This window comes from Chaetura pelagica, unplaced genomic scaffold (genome assembly GCF_000747805.2).
Source record: "Chaetura pelagica isolate M959 unplaced genomic scaffold, ChaPel_1.0 scaffold244, whole genome shotgun sequence".
NCBI classification, from domain to species: Eukaryota; Metazoa; Chordata; class Aves; order Apodiformes; family Apodidae; genus Chaetura; species Chaetura pelagica.
The window spans coordinates 3,632,205-3,653,252 of NW_009953719.1; the positions used below are offsets into that span (position 1 = coordinate 3,632,205).

A 21,048-nucleotide genomic window follows, 5' to 3' on the forward strand; every position below is an offset into this window, starting at 1 on the left:
TCTCCAAAGTACCCTGCCAAAAGGTAACATGCCTTTAGGAAATGGGCACCAAATGCACAGAAAAAAAAGAAGTTTCAAGTACATTAGGAACACTTTTCAGAAATACAACCTAGCTTCCTCTTGACCAGTGAGTTTGGTGTGAAGGGGAAGCATGTGTGGACAGAACAGCTGAAAAGAAACTCAACTGGCTCAAACCAGTGGTGAAATAATCCAAATGACAGAGGGGCATAAAACTGCACTTCTCAGGATATTGGGAGGCGAACAGGATCTCAAGGTATAATGTGAAAAGGATCTGAGGAAGACAGAAAGGGGTGGGGAATGAAAAATTCTCTTTCCCAAATAGCTAAAAGGTATTTTCTCTTTCTGGTATGCATCCTTATACCTCCCATGCAGGCATTTTATAGGCTTGTTGACATTTACAGGGAAATAGTTCTACTCCTCTGACACAAAAATCTGTCACCAGAAACCCCTTTCACACACATTTCCTGCTGCAACTAAGCCTGATGCAGAGTCTAGCACAGCAAGCCCCTGCACACTGCCATGGCACCGATAAAAGCACCAGAAGGTAACTTTAATACCAGACATTTATACTTTGGAAGAATTTGTTGTGGAGATTATAAGGCATTCTTTAGGGGTCAGGCAGTCCATGTTAATATAGACTTTCAAAGCTGATGTAAGTCCTACTCATGTCTGCTAATATGTAGAACATTTTCATAAATACGATAGGCACAGACAGGATTTTTACAACCATTAATCTATCTTCACTGTCAAACACAGCAGCTGCTTTATTCTCAGCAAAAACCTTTTAGCAAGGTTCTGTAGCTCAGTCTGTTGCCCCAAAGGACCTTGTTCTTCAGCTATAGCTGGAAGGTCAGGTTTGCCTTTCAGGACTCCAGGCAGCAGCTCTTTCTTTTTTTTTTTTTTTTTTTTTTAAGTTTAGTCCTCTTTTATATCAGCTGCTTTTTCTCTATGGGAAAGATACTATCTTCTTGACATGCAAACGTCCAGACTGTACATCAGTGCATGGAGAATGGAATTAAAGTAGTATCAGCAATGATGTATTTGATCCAACCCACTACTTATATCCCCAGTAGTCATGCAAACCTTGGACATTATACAGTAGGGCACACTGCCTCCATGTGGCAGAATATGCTTCAGACATTCTTTTTTCTTGCATTTCACACAATTTTGTGTGTCGCTATGAATTCTGGAAATAGTTTTGGAAACAGAAGGAATAAAAGCCATACATTATTTCAGTGAGAAAGGGCAATATGGGGAGGAAAAAATGAATGAATCATATCGATAACAGTGTTTTTTGCACAAATACTCACCAGGAACACACAGTAAAATACAAAGGCTATATATATATATGTATATATATGCATATATATATAAAAAGAATGCTTTCTCAAATGTTTATTACACCATGAAAGAAGACTAATTGAAAAAAATTCACATCCTGAACTTGATCAAAAGGAACTGATTGTTCTTCAGACCTAATAGCTAAAAGCAGGACTGAAAGAGCAGTTTTGAAATGTTACATAAAACTGTACCACATTCTTTTTTCCAGTTCCTAACTGGTTTGACTCAAACTTGTCTAGAAGACCATACAAGCTGCTTTAGCATTAGACCAGCTATCTGACTCAAGTAGCACTAACACTGTGATAGGGATATAGGGGTTTTGCACTACTAAAATGGAAATACTTTGTAAAAATTGTGTATTTTCTTCCCCACCCCCAAAGCCCCAGCTCCCACCCGCTTTACCAATGTTGTCAGATACAAGACCTAAAGAAGATTAAAAAAAAAAGACAATTATCGTTTTGCCCATTTTTGTCTTCACCAGCTGACCACAAGTGCATTCCACCTCACTGTGAACAAAGTCTTCATGTGTCATTTCCAGACTGGGAAGAAGTCACATGCTATGGCTTGAAAGGATTTAATAAGTCACCAGTGCCATCATATTTGGGATTCCCCTGCTTTGGTTAAGATGCATTATGACTCCTACCACTGGAGTGTGGGGATGGCTGGGTAAAAGCTCTTCAGGAAGGACAGGCAGGGCAGAAGAAAAGAGGGTGTCTTCTACAACAGTGACCAGCTGGAGTCTGTGGAGCTCCGCCTGGGAACAGAGGAGTCATCGAGCAAAACCTTATGGGTCAGGGTTAAAGGGAAGAGAGGGGCAGGAGATGTCATAGTAAGGGTCTGCTACTGGCACCAGACCAGGATGGCCAAGCAATGGGGCTCTCTGCAAGGAGATAGAAGCAGCTTCGCTGTCACCAGGCCCTGGTCCCTGACATCTGCTGGAAGGACAACACAGCAAAGCATCAGCAATCTGATAAGTTTATGGAGTGCATTGATGACAACTTCCTCCTCCAAATCTTGGAGGAACCAACGAGAAAAGGTGTTATGCTGGACCTTGTTCTCAAGATGGGCTGGTTGATGATGTAAAAGGGAGAGGAGGCTGCAGCGACCATGACATGGTCAAATTCGGGATCCTTAGGGCAGCAAGGAAGGAGCAAAGCAAGCTCACTACCCTTGATTTCAAGAGAGCAGATTTTGGTCTCTTCAAGCATCTGCTTGGTAGGGTACTGTGGGACAAATCCCTGGAGGAGAGGGGAACCCAGGAAAGCTGGTCCATATTCAAAGGTCACTTCCTCCATGCCCAGGAGCTAAGTGTCCCAACAAAGGGGGAGGCAGGCAGGAGAGCCAGGAGGCCTGTGTGGACGAGCAAGGTGCTCCTGCACACAGCTAAATGTAAAAACAAGGCATACCGAGTGGAAGCAGGGACAGGTATCCCTGGGGGGTGTACAAACAAGTTGTCAGAGAAGCAAGGGATGGGGTAAGGAAGGCCAAAGCACAGATAGAATTTCACCTGGCCAGGGATGTTAAGAATGACAAGAGAAGTTTCTACAGGTATGTCAGCAGTATAGAGGAAGACAAAGGAAAATGTGGGCCCACTTCAGAAAGAAGCTGGAGACCTGGCCATGCAGGCCATACAGAAGGCTGAGGTATTCAATGATTACTCTGCCTTAGTCTTCACTGGCAAAAGCTCTGGTCACACCACTCAAGTTAGAGAAGGTAAAGGCATTGACTGTGAAAAGAGGGATCTCCTCACTGTAGAATAGCAGGTTTATGACCATCTGAAGGACCTGAAGATGCACAATCCATGGGACCTGACAGAATTCATCCACGGCTCCTGAAGGAACTGGCTGATGAAGTTGCAGTTTCTGTCCATCATATTTGAAAAGTCTTCACATGTCTGGCGAAGTTCCCACTGACTGGAAAGGGGGAAAGATAACTCCCATTTTCAAGAAGGGAAAAAGGAAGACCCAGGGAACTATAGACCAGTCAGTCACACCTCTGTGCCCGGCAAGGTCATGGAGCAGATCCTCCTGAAGGCTCTGCTGAGACACATGGAAAACAAAGGGGTGATTGGTGACAGCCAACATGGCTTCACCAAGGGCAAATCCTGCTTGACTGATTTGGTGGCCTCCTAAAATGGGGTCACGGGATCAGTGGACAAAGGGAGAGCAACTGACGTCATCTACCTGGACCTGTGCAAAGCTTTTGACACTGTCCTGCATGACATCCTGGTATCCAAACTGGAACAGTACCAGTTAGATTGATGGACCACTCGCTGGGTGAGGAACTGGCTGGATGGTCACACTCAAAGAAGTGTGGCCAACAGCCTGATGTCCAGGTGGAAACCTGTGACCAGTGGTGTTCCCCAAGGGTCAGTATTTAACATCTTTGTCAGCGACATGGACAGTGGCATTGAGCGCAGCCTCAGCAAGTCTGCTGACGACACCAAAGTGTGTGGTGAGGTTGACACGATGGAGGCAAGGGAGGCCATGCAGAGGGACCCTGACGGGCTTAAGAAGTGGGCTCATGCAAACTGCATGAAGTTCAACAAGGCCAAGTGCAAGGTCAGACACCTGGGTTAGGGCAAAACCAAGCACGGAGGCTGAGTGGAGAATGGATTGAAAACAGTCCCGAGGAGGACTTGGGGGTGATGATGCACGAGAAGCTCAACATGAGCCAGCAATGTGCATTTGCAGCCCAGAAAGCCAACCACCTCTTGGGCTGCATCAAAAGAAGCGTGACCAGGGAAGTGATTCTCTTCTTTTACTTGGCTCTCATGAGACCCCACCTGGAGTACTGTGCCCAGTTCTGGAGCACCCAACATAAGAAGGACATGGAGCTCATGGAGAAAGTCCATAGGAGGACCATGAAGATGATCGGAGGGCTGGAGCACTTCTCCTATGAGGACAGGCTGAGAGATTTGGGGCTGTTCAGCCTGGACAAGAAAAAGCTCTAGGCAGATTTAATAGTGGCCTTCCAGTACCTGGAGGGGCCTACAGGAAAGTCTTTTTATAAATGAGGGCTTGTAGTGAGAGGACAAGGTGTAATGGCCTGAAACTGGAAGAGGGGAGAATGAGGTTAGACATTAGGAAGAAATTCTTTAGTGTGAAGGTAGTGAGACACTGGCACAGGGACGCTGTGCATGCCCCATCCCTGGCAGTGTTCAAGACCAGGCTGGACAGGACTTTGAGCAACCTGATCTAGTGGGGGGTGTCCCTGCTCATGCAGGAGGGTTGGAACTAGATGATCTTTAAGGTCTCTTTCAACTCTAACCCTTCTATGATTCTGTGATTCTATTCTGATGCTTCTGTCAAATCTCAGTTTTACCACACAAAATACACAGTGCAAGGGGGTGCTAAATTTATGGTGAGTTTTTTTTCTTTTTTTTAAGACAGTGCAAGGTCTAGAGACAGCATGAGAATCTCAAGATTAGGGTGTTATGCCAATTTTAGCTTACATTTAATTGCATAAACATTTTCCCATCTCTGTTTGGTATCCAGCAAACCATCCTATTAGGAATTTTCCAAACATCTGTGTGTTTTTGTCTCTAAGTGCTGTCCATTTAAAAACTTTTCCAAGTATAAATTAGTAGCTATACATCTGTTGTTGTTGCTCTGTTTGCACCTGTGGCTGTCCTGACTGCTGCTGGGTTGGCTGGGCCTGGGGCTGCAAGACATCAGTCTGAGGCACTGACCTCCATGTCAGAGGATGCTGTTCTGTTATCTGGTTCCCTAGAGGAGCAATGGAGTTCACCAAGGTGGTCAGGTTTATAAAATGGGCCACAGACTGAGGATTGGCTGCCTCTGGCTGCGGCTGGATCTGAATGTCATTTTGGCGGTTGTGCAGCATGGCGGAACCACTGACAGTGTCAAATGTCACGGTGAGAATTGAGTTGTCCAGCTGCAACTGGCGCTCAGGTGCAGTCAGGTGGCCCACAGCCACTGGCTGGAGGTTTGTGAATTGGGGTCCAGCTGTCGTCGTAATGGGGGTAACAGTGATATTTGTCAGCCCGACAGAACTGGAAGGGACGGTGACATTTGGGTCACCAAGGGTCACCACCACCTGAGGAAAAACAGAAAGGTAACCTCAATCTTAGATCTTGCAGCTGACTGCCAAATACCAAGCATTAAGAAAGATCACCTGGGCTCGCATGTTGCTACTGCCAGCAAGAGAAGTCACACACACAGAGGGGAACACAGAAAGCTTGGAATAGAACAACTTCCAAGCATAGAAATATGAAGGGAATTGGAGGGAGGCAAATGCAACACTGAAAACAAGCAGCTGAACTAACTTTAATCCTTCTAGTCACAGCTTCAGCCAGTTAGTGGTATCTGCCAAACAAGGAGAGGGTACCGCCAAAGGAAATGAAAACATGAGGAGCTTACTGGTCCAATGCCTTGTTTTTTTTAAAGTCTCTATTCATCTTCATACTACCACCATTTGTCAAATTAGCCCTAAATGTTCCGATCACTCTTCTGTGTTTGCTATTAGGGAAAAAACAAGGGTTATCCCTCCAAGTAATGTCTGCTGCCCATCACCCTGCTACTGGAGCTCACCTGCTGGATACTGTGTACAGCTGAATTAGTCTCATCTCCAACATTCCCTGTGAATTCACCTTCCTTCTCTGTGTATTCACTGAAGGCAGGATCCTCAGGCACTTGAGCTTCCTCCTCCTCACCTGACTTCTGTTTTCGTTTCTGGACTCGTTTAGGAGCTTTCACATTCTGTTTCCCTTCTGGTAATTCACCCTGTTCCAGGGCTAATTCTGGCTGGAGCAACACATTTCCAAACAAAACATCAAGTCATTTCACCTAGTCAAGTTCCAAGAAAGAGAATATCACCTGTATTTGGTTTACTGTTGATTCTCAGATGAAGAAACAAATTTGAACAAAATCTGATCTCAAGGAATGAGACCTCACCCTGTAATTCCCATGTTATACAAGAACACAGATCAACAGCTTGTGTTTGCTTATACATGTTCATCTGGGGCTGACTCTCTAAAAAAAGCACATTCCCTGCCCATCATCCTACACACTTGGGTACAATATGTACCAAAAAAATGGTGTCCCCACCTCACCCTTCCATAGGCCTGGAGCCCAGCTGCTACCAGAATTCTGCAATGGCCATTTTACCTGAACAATCCCAATTGAGGAGGCATCAATGGTAGTCGTCTCTGGCAATGGCTCTAACTCACCAATTGTCACTGAAATTATCTGTGAACAAAGAGGTATCAGCTGGTGAAGGACAGCAGTGCATACCACAGCCAAACAAAGAAACATTGCCCTAATAAATCCTGTCACAAAGCAAACATGATGTGAGCTAATATTTTACACATTTCACTTAACACAAGGGAATTCACCATGGCTTTTAAAAAAATAACTTTTTGGCATGTAATCTTTTCCTTCTTGTTGAAACTAGCAAAGTTTAAAGATAACAATAGAAGAATATGTTTATTTTCATATTGTAGACAGAACACAAACCCCTGGGAAGTGATGAATACTATGGAAGAGAAACAATGTGTTTGAAAAAAAAGTCTTTCAGCATTTCTGTTTATAAATCTGTCAACTGTGTCCTACTCCATTATTTTCAACTAAATCTATACATCTCAGCTTGTCAAAGAACAGAGACAAATGGCCCTCTGGATTGCAGAGATGTAGCTGCATTTTAATAAAATAATCAATAAACAAAGCTTTTTGTTGACTTCTTTCCTATTCATGATAAAAAAATGTTCACAGCAAAGCAATACTAATGATAAATAGGTAGTAAAAAAAACCCAAAACCCTCAAAGGGAATGGACAAGCCTTAGTCAACCTAAACAAGAAACACTGAGGAGGAACACAATAGCTATTCAGAAATTTAGGCCACAATAAAAAACATGTTTGGGTCAGACAAAGCATCCCTCTAATTCAGATTGTCTGCAGTCAGCATTCACCTTTAATACTAAGAGTAATTTTGTATCATCAGCAGATGCGGCCATCACCTCTCTATTCACCACTGCTTTCAGATCACTTCTGAATACAGCAAATACAATGGGGAAAAAAATCAATTATACTCAACTAATGTAAACATGAAAAAAATATATATTTAAGCTGAGGCAGAAAAAGGGATTTAAATAATCAAGACAACTTTTAGGTACTGACAATCAGATATGTTTACTACTGAAACTTAACATAATGAAAGGGCTGACTCACTTAAGCGCATGTTTAACAGACACTTCCTAAAATTGGCCCCAAAAAAAGAGAAAAAAAGAGAGGGAGAAAAAGAAATTCCTTTCAAGTCACTGAAGGCCGTAAGTTCTCTTTCCAAAAAGAAAAAAAATAGTAATAGTTAAAAAAAATCCTAAACCACCCCACAGCCTACCTGCCAAAAATTAACTCACCTCTGGATGTTTACGTCTCATATGTCGACTCATGGACGCTCTGGTAGAAACCTTTGTCCCACACAGCTGACAGCTTTGGGCTTCCACCTTATCATGAGTGAGCTGGATATGCTTCTGTAGCATGTAATCAGTGACATACTTCTTATCACAAACTGAACATGTCCACTGTTTTCCTACTGGTGGCAGATGGAAGGAAATGCTGTTAGGGATAGCCCCCAAAGAAGAGTATCGTATTGTCAGCATCTCAACAAGAACAACAATTTTATGTTGGTAACATTATGAGTAACACTAGTTCCAAGACTGGCAGCCTAGCAAGTCTAGGAACAAAATTAAGATTACTGTCTTTGGATACTGTTTTTTAGAGGATTTACCTGTATGAATCAACTTATGAGTCTCCATTGTATTTCGCTCACTAAATGTCTTGCCACAGAGCTCACACATGAAATCTTTGATTCCTGCATAAAGAGCACATTTAGCATCAGAGTGAAAACAGTCTAAGGTATCTGGGACAATTTCAAGTCTCATATTACTAAAAAAAATAAATAAATCACAACTAAACAAGTAGAAGCCCAGATACACCAGCAAATTTTATCTAAGACTTGCCACTATATCTGGCAGAAAACAAATCCAAGATAAATTGATGTGGAAGGCAACTTTCGGACTCCTTTAGAGGCATCACCTGTGTGTCTTTTGTAATGCTTCAGCATGTTGACTTTCTGTGCAAATTTTCGGTGGCATTCCTTGCATTCATACTCTTTAATCCCTTTGTGAAGCTTCATGTGGTGACGAAGAGCATGTTTTGTCTTCATCCCTGTGAGAGAAAAGGTACAGCATGACAGTTAGCCCACTGCTTCCACCTTCAGAGGAAAACTCAGGATGATCATGCTGTTGGCCAAGAGCTCTAGGATTATATTTGCTATGTGCTCACCATTGCATATTCTAATTGTTGTGATTATTATTTTAATTCCAGATGAAAGCTTTGAAAAACATCTCAGTAACTACTCAGTAACCAGTAACCATTGAAGAAGCAGCAAGACAGCAGGGACAAGCAAAGACAAAACATCATTATAAATGTCAGACTGACTTAATGCCTTCCCTTAAAATACCAGCTCAGATTTGTTCAAGTTATAATGCAAACAATTCAAAAAGTCTAAGTAACATTGATTCTTCAGGCTCTTACAGACAGAAATTACTCTATTTCTCAAGCCTGAAAACAGCATAGAATGAAAACAATTAACTTGTATTCATTCTTGTGCTGCAAATGCACTGGAACTCATTCAGGCAAACACTCCTCAATCTGACAGAAGCAAGTTTTATTAAAATCATCTTTGTCTTCCAGGTCATGAAACTAAATTGTATAAAATTATGGGTAGTTTATGTATCCATAAGGCTCCTGATTAATACAGTTTCTATCTCTCAAAAAATGCAGGATTTACAGTACCAAGGACCTTCCCAATATCCTAAGAATGAAAATAATTATAATTCAGATATTCACCTGCTATTTTAGTATCAGAATTACTGGAAAACAAGTCATTAGACATACCTTTGCCACACTCTGCACACAAGTATTCTCGGATATTATCATGGACTCGCATATGTTCTTTTAACATGTCTTTTCTAGCAAATGATTTGCCACATTGCTCACAAGCATGACTTTTTACACCTTTAAAATAAATTTAAAAGACAATATAAACAAAAAAAAAGTTAATGAAGAATGTGCATCTCCTAAAACCTGACTAAACTGGTGAATTAGAGGGCAACAGTCCACATGTGTTGTCAACCACATTTTTCATGCATATTGTAGCCCAATCTAAATTAGAAGACTTTGGAGAGAGAGAAAAGCTAGCTTTTTGTGTGAGATCTACAACAAACAAACAACCAAACAAAAGATAAAGCCTGAGGTAGGAAAATACTGAATAGCATGAAATAATAATGAGTTGTTAAAAATGATTTTGCAATAGCAGTTTTCAGCCTGTGTAATGGTGAGAAGGTGGCATGGATAAGAATGTGGGGCAGGACAAAATACAGAATTGGGATTTTTAGAAGGTGAATCCTGCATCATATTAACCAGGAATCTGGATTGTGTGCCTATACCAAATATCTTCATTAATACTACTTGCTTTAGAAAACTGGTTTACCCTAGAAGCATAAATATAACATTTATCATATTGTAACTTCCAGTAAAAACCATAACTTATTTCCTCCTGAAAGGCAGGCACTGAAAACAGAAATTTCTTTGTAATACTGATAATAATAAAGAAACACAACACTTTTACCTGTGTGTATAAGCTTATGTCTTTCCAGATTTCCTATACTGTTAAAAATCCTTCCACAGATTTCACATGGATGGATGTATCTGAAACCAGAGACCAAAAACCTTCATTCTTTTCTTGAGACAGGTGGATTTCAGGCATCTCTGTCAGTATTTCATTTAGTAATACTATAAGAGTTTCTTGAAATATAAATGCATTTTTAAAATGAGGCTTAAGAATCCCCATAAGTTCACTGCAAGCTTAGAGCAGTCTGGCATTGCTATATCCTCAAATCACAATTTTAAAAAATATTTACAAAAATCATAGATTTATGCTTTACAGAGCCCAAACTGAAAGGCTGTTGACTGATCACCTGTATGAAGCGAATCCTTAGTGATACATATTTCAAGCATTTAATAAACGTTTTAACACCCGATACACAGTTTCAGGTATTTTAGTTACAGCCCAATTCTCTAAAAGCATCAGGTGGCAGAGCCACTGCAACTTCAAAAAGATAGCTCCTCTTATCAGTCCAACACATCATCTTACTTCTGCACATTAGGATCAGGCAGGTTCTCCCGATGAATGACCATGTGGGCATGGTAAGTTGCCTTCAAGGCAAAGCGTCGGTTACAAATGCTACAGCCATAGCCTTTCTCCTTGTGGACGTCCATGATGTGCTTCAGGTACTCCTTCCCTCTGCCAAAAGTCAACTGTAGAATGAACCAATAGTGAATGAAAGCGGAAAAAAAGTTCTCAGGAACAGCAATGACCTAGTAATACAGGACCGGGATCTAGAGTAAGAGCTAGCAGAAGTAACCTGTGTATCACTAGATGAAAAAGAACTGTGAAAGCTGAATTTAGGCCTGAACCTCTTTGGCCATTACAAGCACACTGCTACAGGACATCAGATAACTCACTTGGAAAACTGGCTTCAGATGGCACCTCTGCTTCTTATACTGCACAAGTAGAGGATCAAGTGTCCAAGTGGAGACCAGTGATTGCATTCCCTAGGGGTTAATACTGGGATTGGTGCTGTTTAACATCTTTGTTGGTGACATGGATGGTTTTGAGTGTACCCTCAGCAAATGTGCTGATGGCACCAAGCTGTGTGGTGTAACCAACACACTGGAGTGAAGAGATGCCATCCAGAGGGTCCTTGACAGGCTTGAGAGGTGGGCATGTGCAAACTGCATGAAGTTCAACAAGGCCAAGTGCAAGGTCCTGCACCTAGGTTGGGGCAATCCCAAGCACAAATACAGGCTGGGTGGAGAATTACTTGAGAATAGCCCTGAGGAGAAGGACTTGGGAGTGCTGTTTGATGAGAAACTCAGCATGAGCTGACAATGTGCAACTGCAGCCCAGAAAGCCAACTGTGTCCTGGGCTGCATCACAAGAAGCGTGGCCAGCAGGTCAAGGGAGCTGATCCTTCCTTTCTACTCTGCTTTCCTGACCTCCCATCTGGAGTATTGTGTCCAGTTCTGGTGTCCTAAGCACAAGAGGGACACGGAGCTGTTAGAACGAGTCCAGAGAAAGGCCACAAAAATGATCAGAGCACCTCTCCTATGAAGACAGGCTGAGAGACTTTGGGTTGTTCAGCCTGGAGAAGAGAAGGCTCCAGTAAGGCCTTACAGTGGCCTTCCAGTACCTGAGGGGGCCTGCAGAAAAGCTGGGGATGGACTTCTTGCATGGGTAAGTAGTGATAGGACAAGGGGGAATGGTTTCAAATTGAAAAAGGGTAGATTTAGATGAGATATTAGGAAGAAATTCTTTACTGTGAGGGTGGTGAGACACTGGCATGGATTGCCCAGGGAGGTTCTGGATGCCCACTCACTGGAAGTGTTCAAGGACAGGCTGGATGGGGCTTTGAGCAACCAGGTCTGGTGGGAGGTGTCCCTGCCCATGCAGGGGGGTTGGAACTAGATGATCCTTAAGGTTCCTTCCAACGCAAAGCATTCTGCGGTTCTATGACCTCCAACCATTTGTGTGCTGAGGAACAGCCTTGAGGAGAACCATGCCCAAACTCCATTAGCTGCCAAAGCAAGGATGCCACAGATGGAGAAAATGTCTTTTAGGTTCTAGGGGTATGGTAAACTCTAGTCTGCATAGTAAGCTTTGGTACTATCTCCAGAAGAGTTTGTATTTCTAGGCATTGCAGGGCAGTGATTCTACCTCAGCTCCTGGAGGTACTACTGCTACAATAGACAAGACAGAAGCTCCACTACTTAGGCCCCTTGGCTAAGTAACCCTGCACACACATATATGCTCTGATGTATCAGGGCAAAGTGCCGTAATGAAACACGTTTTGTTTTGTTCCAATTTTTTATCTTGGTGGAGTTTTTCTGACAGCACTGCACAGCTTGGTCAAGGTATACTTTGGGACAAGAAAAAAAAAACACACAACAAAGGGAAATATGAATAAATATGTCATTAAGATTCATTTGTATGTTGTTTTCCCTTAGGAGTGCATGAACAGATATTTTCAGCCTAAAAAAGCCTCCCCATCTCATCACAGGTAACACTCTTTTCCCACAGCTGTTGCTTTACACAACTTGCTACTTCACAAACATGTGTGAAAGCGCTAAGAAGCCCAGCTTCCAAATGGAGCTTTCTAATTCCAACAGCACGACTGCCCGCGTTTGGAGCAATATAGTTTGATACAGTTTATGTACTCATTAAGAATGGGATTAAAATTACCACATTGAAAGCAAACACATGATTAATTATCCACACCTGTCCCAGTACAGGGTGCACGCCCAGTAAGAGCACAGAATCCAGCTGAACCTTAAGAACCCTATTCTACCCTTTTTACTTCTTTACAAAGTGGCAAAAGCCATGCAATGCAGTGGGAGGTTTAAAAAGTCTTCCTCTTTCAGCTGACACCTAAGTACCTTCCAGTCACACTGAACATAAGCAGCCGTCTTAGTCCTCCAAACTGGATATGCACTAGAGGACCATCTGATGTCATAAAAATTAAATCAATTTGCCGACTATATCGTTCAGAAATGCTATAGTGACATTAATTTGCAGGGAATTAAAAGGTAATGTAAGATTTAGAAGTTCCTTCATCATTTCTTCCTCCAGTTTTGCTTGCTTGCTTCCTTTCTTGCACACAGGTATTTGTATTTTTCTTTTTCAGTGTCCAGCATTCCCATTACACACCACCACCTAATGTCTTATGGAATAGCATCACTTCATAGATTAGACATAATCAGCACTGCAGAAGAGAGCAGACCTGTGGACTGGCCTTCTCTTCCTGAATCCTTAACATAATTTTAAATTCTGAATAGAATATATATATATAGACAACTCCGCTCTTTTGCCCCCATCCCAAAACAAATTAATTTAAAAGTATTTAAAGCTACCTGGCACCTTTTGCAGCTATACTTGTGAGGCTCAGAATCTGCACTTCCATCAGAGTTGTCATCATTTTCCTCTGATGAGATTCCAATTTTACCAATGAACTCTTCCCTCTGGTGATCATCCATTAGTGCTATGTCCTGTGTAGGGTGGGAAAGAATATTCTGTTTTAACAGATTAAACTTGTATTTCAAAATGTCACATCCAGTCAGCTTTTGTTGCCATGCAGACTGCCTTGTGTTAATAAGTGCTGTAACACTATTTAAAATTCCCTACTGCTTCATTCAATTCAGGTAAACAACATTCCTCTGTCCATGACTAAACAAGGAACATTGTTTAATCAAACAGATAATGCTCCTTTTTTGTGTGTGCAAAAGGAACTTTAATGTGAACAGAGACTCAACTGGTACAGTATTACATCCATCTTTATGATGGATGCTCACATCACCACTGAGTGATACAATTCCTTTCAATTCAATTCCTTACAATTCAGTGTTAACCTAGTTAGGTCAAAATAATCTGTGTCTAATTAAGCATTATTAATAGTTTTCTCATGTTCTTTTTTTTTTTTTTATGGAAAGAAAGAGGATGACTCTTCCTCCTCAGCCCAACCAAACTACATCTGAAACAACACATCTGTTTGCAGCCTTTCTCTTAAGTTATCCTCCCTGCTTTACACTGAGCAACTTCTGTGATTCACACAAGGTCACAGGTGTTTTTTCCATCATGTTGAGAAGAGTGTTCTGCAGCAGTAGCTCAAGTAACTTTAAATACGATAGTGCACATAGTCTGTAGCAATCCAGATGTGAAAACATAGAGCCATGAGTGAATCAGAGCACAATCCATGTTAGGCTGCTGTAGAAACATCACTACGCAGGGTATATAATCACTGCTGTGTTGCCAGTATGAACATGTGGCCATAACCTGTCTCAATACAGGTATTGATATGTTTAATAATGTCTGCTAAGTAACATGCTTTTTCTCATAAATTCTTAACACAATACCTTAAAATGGACATGAATATGATCTCTCAACACATCCACTCTGAAAAATTTACGTCCACAGATTTCACAAGTGTATTTCTTGTCTCCATGTGTTAAAAGGTGTTTGTTCATATTGCTCCTGCATGAAAATACCTAAATGAAAAGAAGGAAAAGATTTTTAATTATGTCCAGCTGCAGTACAATTATTTGCAAGTTATCCAATGGACTACATAGTACATATTTACTGTCCTATATTATTTATTCTGGCCAGCAGAAGCTCCTGTTATGCAGCCAGCAGACCACCTCAGAAACATGCATGTAGTTCCAAGGAAATGACTGAAATAGGCTGTTCATGAGAGGTGGGCTTCAAAAAAAGCTGCAGCAGAATTATACAGGGTAAATTTGGAAACAGTTACATCTTTTAAATCAGGAATGCTGCATCTATCTATAATAAGACATTCTCACAAAATCTACCTTCACTGATACGTAACATTCTAAAAGCATCAGAAACAAAGGCATACACCCCAAATTAAGAGCCGCTTGAGTGTACTTTGCACCACGAGTAATTAAACATTTATAAAAGCAACTTCAGATCATGAGTATTAAATACCCAAATGCAACAGTGCCATGACTACATGATGAATTCACTTGGAATTCTAACAGAAAATGTTTCCCAATGCACAGTCAACTCCAGCTGTTTACATTCTGGCAGAAAAACTCTAAATAATATAAAACTCTAAATAATATAAAGCCATGGGATTCCACTGAATGACACAGTGGCCACATTACACTCCACATTGTGCTGCAAATCCTGGAAGTCTGAACTTCAGTTTTGTTCTTATCTTTGCCTTAACAACTCCCACCATCCATGGCAACAATGGGCTTGGATATTTAATTTACAGAGTACCATCTTGTTTGGGTGACAGGGCTTGACAGTAACCAACCACACGCAAGTCCGAGTTGCAAGGTCATCTGCCTTGGCAGATCTCAACGCAAGTCATTTACCTTAACCTTTTGGCAGGCTGTGTGCCTATTCAAGGAGGCTGCTACTGTGGTTTCACACACACATGGTAACTTGTTATGCCACAGTTACTCATCTGGAGGCTCAGGGTTGGGGTGCACAGTGCCCCTGCAGTGTCCTTGGAGCTACAATGCAGAACATGACATGGCACACGCTGACAAAGGCACCCACCTTCCCGCACACAGGGCATCCTGAAGGCTCCTTCTTGTAGCGAACCATGTTTTCTGTGCTGTGCTCAAAGTCTTCTCTTTTCACACGCCTCACCCCTTAACAGAACAGTCCCCATCAAAAAAAGAAAAGAAAAAAAAACAAATAAACCATGGTTTTCTACTTCAATCTGGGTGCCCTTTCAGGTGAATACTGTAAAGAAGGGTGAAACACTGAGAAGAGCCTCAATGCAGAATTTAATTGCTAGCAAAAGGATAATTTCTAAATTAAAACAGTGTCCAAAAACATCAAAGCAGTCTTCTAAGGGGATGTATTGTGGCCCAATGGTTATTACACCAACATTTATTGTCAACACTGGGAAATGGCTGGATCCAGGAGGTCTTGGCACTTTGATCAGCTATCTGGCCCAGACACCCCCCCTCTCACAATCTTTAAGGAGAGACAAAACCCACTTCAGCATCCTGTTTGATGTTCAGTGAGGATTTCAGATCTTTCTCTGCTATTTTCAGAGGGAAGAGGGCTGCTAGTGTTTTGTGACAGCTAAACATGAGATGCCTTGCCATTGCCATTCCACCCCTTGTCCTCTAGGTGTCATCTAATTCACGGCACAACGGTCTGGATCACAATGGCAGCCAGTGACAGTCAGCTATGCTCAAAGCACCACAGACAACAATCTGGCTGCTTTTTAAAAAATCACCTTTGGTCTTATAATCTATATCACTAGAGGAATTTTAATATATACTTCAGCAATCTACCATCACCCAAGTTTTTCCAGAGTCCTTGAGTACCTATAGCATCCTTAGGTGTTTGAGATTTTGAACTGTAAATTCTGACAATCTAATTTTCATATATTCTCAAGATTCTGAAAGATAATATCACACAACATTCCATTTATACTATATTTACACAGTAGTCACTTTCAATTGTGTATTGCAAGTTAACTCTCTGCTCTGAAACTTTCAAGTCATCATGCTTTTTTTTTTTTTAAATAAATTATACAATTCAAAGAACCAAAAAGATATAATGTAAAATCAAGTCTCTACTGAATAATAAGCCAATCAAATTTCACGTGACTGTTAGTAGTACTGGATCCAATAACGTGGAAAAAAAATAATAAAAAAATAATAAAAAGGTAGGTGCACCTCCTAGGAAGATTTTCATAGAGTTAGACAACTCCCCTCCAGGATCCACTACTATTATTTTATGTCACATTTTGCTGAAACTTCCTATTCCAGATCAGGTAACTGACAAAAAAACCAACACAACAAACAAGCAGCTACCATCCAGAAGAATAATTTCGTTCATCTTCCCACCTCTACTGCTGTTTGAAGAGAAATACTTAGGTTAATCTGCAGTCCACTTACCTTCCAAGTGTCGCCTTTGATGGTCTAGCATGACGTCCTTCCGGTAGAACATCTTATTGCAGATCTCACATGAAAACTTCTTGTCTCCGTGCTTTTTTTTGTGTTTTGAAAGATTACTGTTCGTAGAGAAGAATCTGAAACACATCTCACACTGGAATGTCTTGTCATCTGTAAGCAAGAGAAACCATGCAGCACTTTACAGATGAAAAGAAGTTTTTTATGTTTGTGAGATAGGTGGTTCTTTTGTTAGACCTGAGTTTTAACACACAATCCATCATTACATGGATTATATTTGCTGCCTACGACGTTACCTAACACTGGAATGCACTGGAAGACATTTCTTCAAAGGCAATAAATATATATGATAATAACCTGAACATGGAATCCAGCATTGCAATATCCTCACATGGGCTGTTTCAATTGTGGTTTAGCATACATTAAAATTAGGTTTGGAGTGGATTCTCTTACAGTTGGTTCAAGTTTTGAATGTTAGTAAAATCACTGCCCATACAGCAACATGGCATGACATGAACAGATGTGCCTAAGCACCACAATACTTCTGCTGGCACTGGCTCCTAATCCCAGCCAGTACAGAATACTCCATAAGAAAGAATAAAATTGAAAAAACAGACCATTACATGACAACAGGCCTACAGGGAATTTGTTCCCTATTATTCAGTAGTTGAGACTTTTGTTGAAACATGAAAATACAGTCCTGCAGATGGAATCTGCCAATGCTACAGCAATACAAAGAAGTAACTGATGCATTAAAAGAGTAGAGCAAAAACTGCTGCTCATTTTGGTAAGAGTCCACTCAGAGAAAATGAGCTGCTGTCTTTGAATAAATGATACTGAGGTTACTTGGCATTAGTTGCCATTCTTCATGAGTTTTATTACAAGATGTACCCTCTGAAAGAAAAAAACTACTTTGAATGCTGCTGTAAGGGGCAATTACCCAGGTCATTCTGGACTGACACTTCTTATGGGTTCATAAAAGCAATCAGGACATCGTTTTCTAAGTATGAGATCACTCAGCATAAAGAATATGAGCAACCACAAGAGATGGCTGTGGGAGAAATGGACACATTTCTGGACACATGGTTCTAGTGATATCAAGAAAGCAACACCTAGAGAGACTACTGCAAATACCAAGAAAGCATGAGAAAGCAGAAGAAAACTGTAATCCTAGAAAACTCCAAACTATCAAAAGTACTGGCCCCCTTTCCAGTTTCTGTACTTCAGAGAAATGAGGTGAAACTTAGTTACTTAGTTTCAGGAAAGAAAGTTGAAGACAGATGATGAAAAGGTATCTATATACATACAAACTAAAAACCAGTGAGAATATTAGAGAGGCGAGCTGGAAATACTAAAAAAAGCAGTATGCTAAGCAGCTGGGCTGCTCTGCAGATTACTGGCTATATTCTTCTTATCATAACAAGAGTTTTTTTGATGGGAGGGGAGAAGGAGAGGGGCAGGTTGCTTGTTGTGAAGATGACAAAAATCTAAATGACTGCTCTCCCTTTGTAGTTACGCTGAGATGGACTTGGGACATGCCCACAAAATCAAGTAGAGATTAAAGGAAGCAGAACAGTTAGCCACTCTCACCCGTTCTGCAGTTGTGGAATTCCAATGCACTCTCTATCCGAAAGGCCTTTTCACACGTGGTACACTTGTATCTGTACTCACTGTCAACCTGAGGATTGCAAACAATAGGTTTTTAAGAAGGGAAAAAGACAAACCACATCTGACAAAGAAATTCCACATTATTTTTCTCTTTTCTGAGTTTTCTTCCTTCAACGGGATAAGTAAACACACATTGTCACGTGCACACAGGTGCACAGTCTACTTTTTTTTTTTTAACAGAGCTCAGATGCAGGAAACTGGATGGCAGGATGCTATAGCACCAGAATTTTGCAAGTCTTCCTAGTAACCTCTTGTCCAACACAGAGGCAGAATTTTTGAGAAGCAAGATGTAATCTGACTCACCCTCCATGTCCAGAACAGACACCTGCAATCTGAGAGCTGAAAACCTTGATGCTGAGCCGCAATGGAAATATTCATTGGTAAGGCCCCACTACTGGCATGTTGACTATATGGCAGCAGCACTGAAAGGCCCTCATCCACAGGTATGGTGGTGCTACTGTAAGCACTGTAGGTTTACAAATGTGTGCATAGTCCTTAATGGCACAGCCTTTACCCTAAGAGTTCCCACACTAAATGACCCTATAGGTGGGGATAAATCACGTTGTATCATAAAATGTTTTGGGTTGGAAGGGACCTTAAAGGTCATCTAGTTCCAACACCTCCCACTGGACCATGTTTCTCAAGGCCCCATCCAGCCTGGCCTTGAAGACTTCCAGGGATGGGGCATCCACAGCTTCTCTGGGCAACTTGTGCCAATGTCCCATCACCCTCACACTAGAACTTCTTCCCAATGTCTAATCAAAATCTAAACTTTTTCAGCTTAAAACCATTACTCCACATCCTATCACTACATGCCCTTATAAAAAGTCTCTTGTAGCCCTGCTTCCAAATGAGACAGGACAAGCAAAAAAGACTGGAACAATCCTATTTAGTACCATAAACTGAAGTCAGATCTCACCTCTCGATCATGGAAGTCCAGCTAACTCCAGCTTGTCTTGCCATAACTGATGCCCAAAACCAACTTTCGGTAGGAAATTCAGACACAAAAAAGGACTTGTATGCTCAAAAGCATGTCCACAACTTTGCAAATTCATGAACTGTTCTAACAGAATATGTTACCTCTCCCCATCAGTCTTGTCTCACTTATTCACTCGGATTATCTGCTCAAACATAACTGAGCCCAACTCCCCGGCTAGCACCTAGAAGCTCATGGTACCTTTTCACCTAACCTCAGAAAGAGTGACATTAGTCATTTGAACTCACTTCGTTCCTGCTGTGCTTGTATGAAACATGCTGCTTCAAGCTCTCTTTACGGCTGAACAGCTTTGAGCATTCCTCACATTTAAATAGTTTGTCACCTGAAGGAATCAATCAAAACAAAATTAAAAAAAGAAGTAGTTATCATGATAATAATAAAGTCTAGGCAGTACAGGAAAAACCAAAGCAACTGCAAACAAACAGGCTAGTGATGAGAAGCCTTCGTCATCACAGAGATCCAAACAGCAGATTTTAACCTTTTCTAACAATTTTGACAACAATTCTGTTTGGTTCCCCCACCCTTATTCAGCAACTATTTTGCATGGAATCATTAGAAGTAGGTCACAAATTCCTGGAACTGCAGATCACAAGCTAAAAAGTCCTCAGCTGACTTTACACAGTAATTATATCCATGTACCTGTGAAAGCAGGGGGTGATATATATGCATATATTTAAAGGGAAGAATAGTTTTGGAAAAACCTGCACATCCTTGGCCCCCATTTAAAATATGTACCTAAATTAAAATTTTAAACACTCTCATTTTAACTTTCAACTATTATCTTCTCATGCCTTGGTCTGCATTACTAAAAAAGTTTCCTAGAGTGAGGCAAAAATAAAAAAAAAAAAAGGGGGAAAAAAGAAAAAAGAGCTCTTAATATTTTTTATCCGACCATCTAAAAATAACCTAGTTCTTTTACTCAAAGGTGGAATCAATGGGAGGAAAATCAATAGGCGAGTGAGGCAAAAGTAAACCCACCATGAGAACGGATGTGCCTGCTGAGGTTGCTGCTGTTCTGGAAGATCTTACTGCAGATACTGCATTGATAGACTCGCTTGTGCTCCCCAAGTTGTTTTATCAGTTTCCGCCGTATACCATGTCTACTGGAGAGAATTAAACTTCTTTTGAGGGACATGGTGTTTTGGTGATGAGCAAACCTACTGGATTAGAGAAAGAAAGGCAGGGACTGAAAGGTATCCCACAGGTTGCAAGAAAGAGTCCCACCAGCTGGCAAAAGCTAGAGGAGTGTTATGCTCAGCTCCTGGCAGGAGAGGGAGGCCTGGAGCTTCCTCATTGCCAAGGTGCCCTCCTGGCCTCCCCCTGGAAGCAGCAGATGTCAGAGCACAGTTCACTCCAGATTATCTTTACCCAGACAAAAGAGGAAAAAAAAGCAGCAGCCACCAGCCTCAGAGATTCTCCTCGAAGGCCCCTCAGGGGAACATAAAGGATCTGTTCTGCTTTTACATTAGCACTACTTCAGCT

At 41.4% G+C, this 21,048-nt stretch overlaps 1 protein-coding gene across 1 annotated transcript in view; it reads right to left on the reverse strand.

Annotated features, from left to right (window-relative positions):
* Window positions 1-4,750: 4,750 nt before the first annotated feature.
* PRDM15 (PR domain containing 15) overlaps window positions 4,751-21,048 on the reverse strand; it is a 32,019-nt gene continuing 15,721 nt past the window's right edge. The window contains exons 9-24 of the mRNA XM_010000428.1: window positions 20,545-20,723; window positions 19,794-19,888; window positions 18,492-18,579; window positions 16,887-17,054; window positions 15,526-15,620; window positions 14,355-14,486; window positions 13,356-13,490; window positions 10,540-10,703; window positions 10,015-10,094; window positions 9,282-9,401; window positions 8,418-8,549; window positions 8,110-8,193; window positions 7,739-7,914; window positions 6,492-6,572; window positions 5,916-6,128; window positions 4,751-5,421 (exon numbers count right to left, since the gene is read on the reverse strand). Coding sequence (XP_009998730.1) covers window positions 4,945-5,421; window positions 5,916-6,128; window positions 6,492-6,572; window positions 7,739-7,914; window positions 8,110-8,193; window positions 8,418-8,549; window positions 9,282-9,401; window positions 10,015-10,094; window positions 10,540-10,703; window positions 13,356-13,490; window positions 14,355-14,486; window positions 15,526-15,620; window positions 16,887-17,054; window positions 18,492-18,579; window positions 19,794-19,888; window positions 20,545-20,723 — 2,419 coding nt within the window. The 3' untranslated portion in view covers window positions 4,751-4,944. The remainder of the gene's footprint in view (window positions 5,422-5,915; window positions 6,129-6,491; window positions 6,573-7,738; window positions 7,915-8,109; window positions 8,194-8,417; window positions 8,550-9,281; window positions 9,402-10,014; window positions 10,095-10,539; window positions 10,704-13,355; window positions 13,491-14,354; window positions 14,487-15,525; window positions 15,621-16,886; window positions 17,055-18,491; window positions 18,580-19,793; window positions 19,889-20,544; window positions 20,724-21,048) is intronic.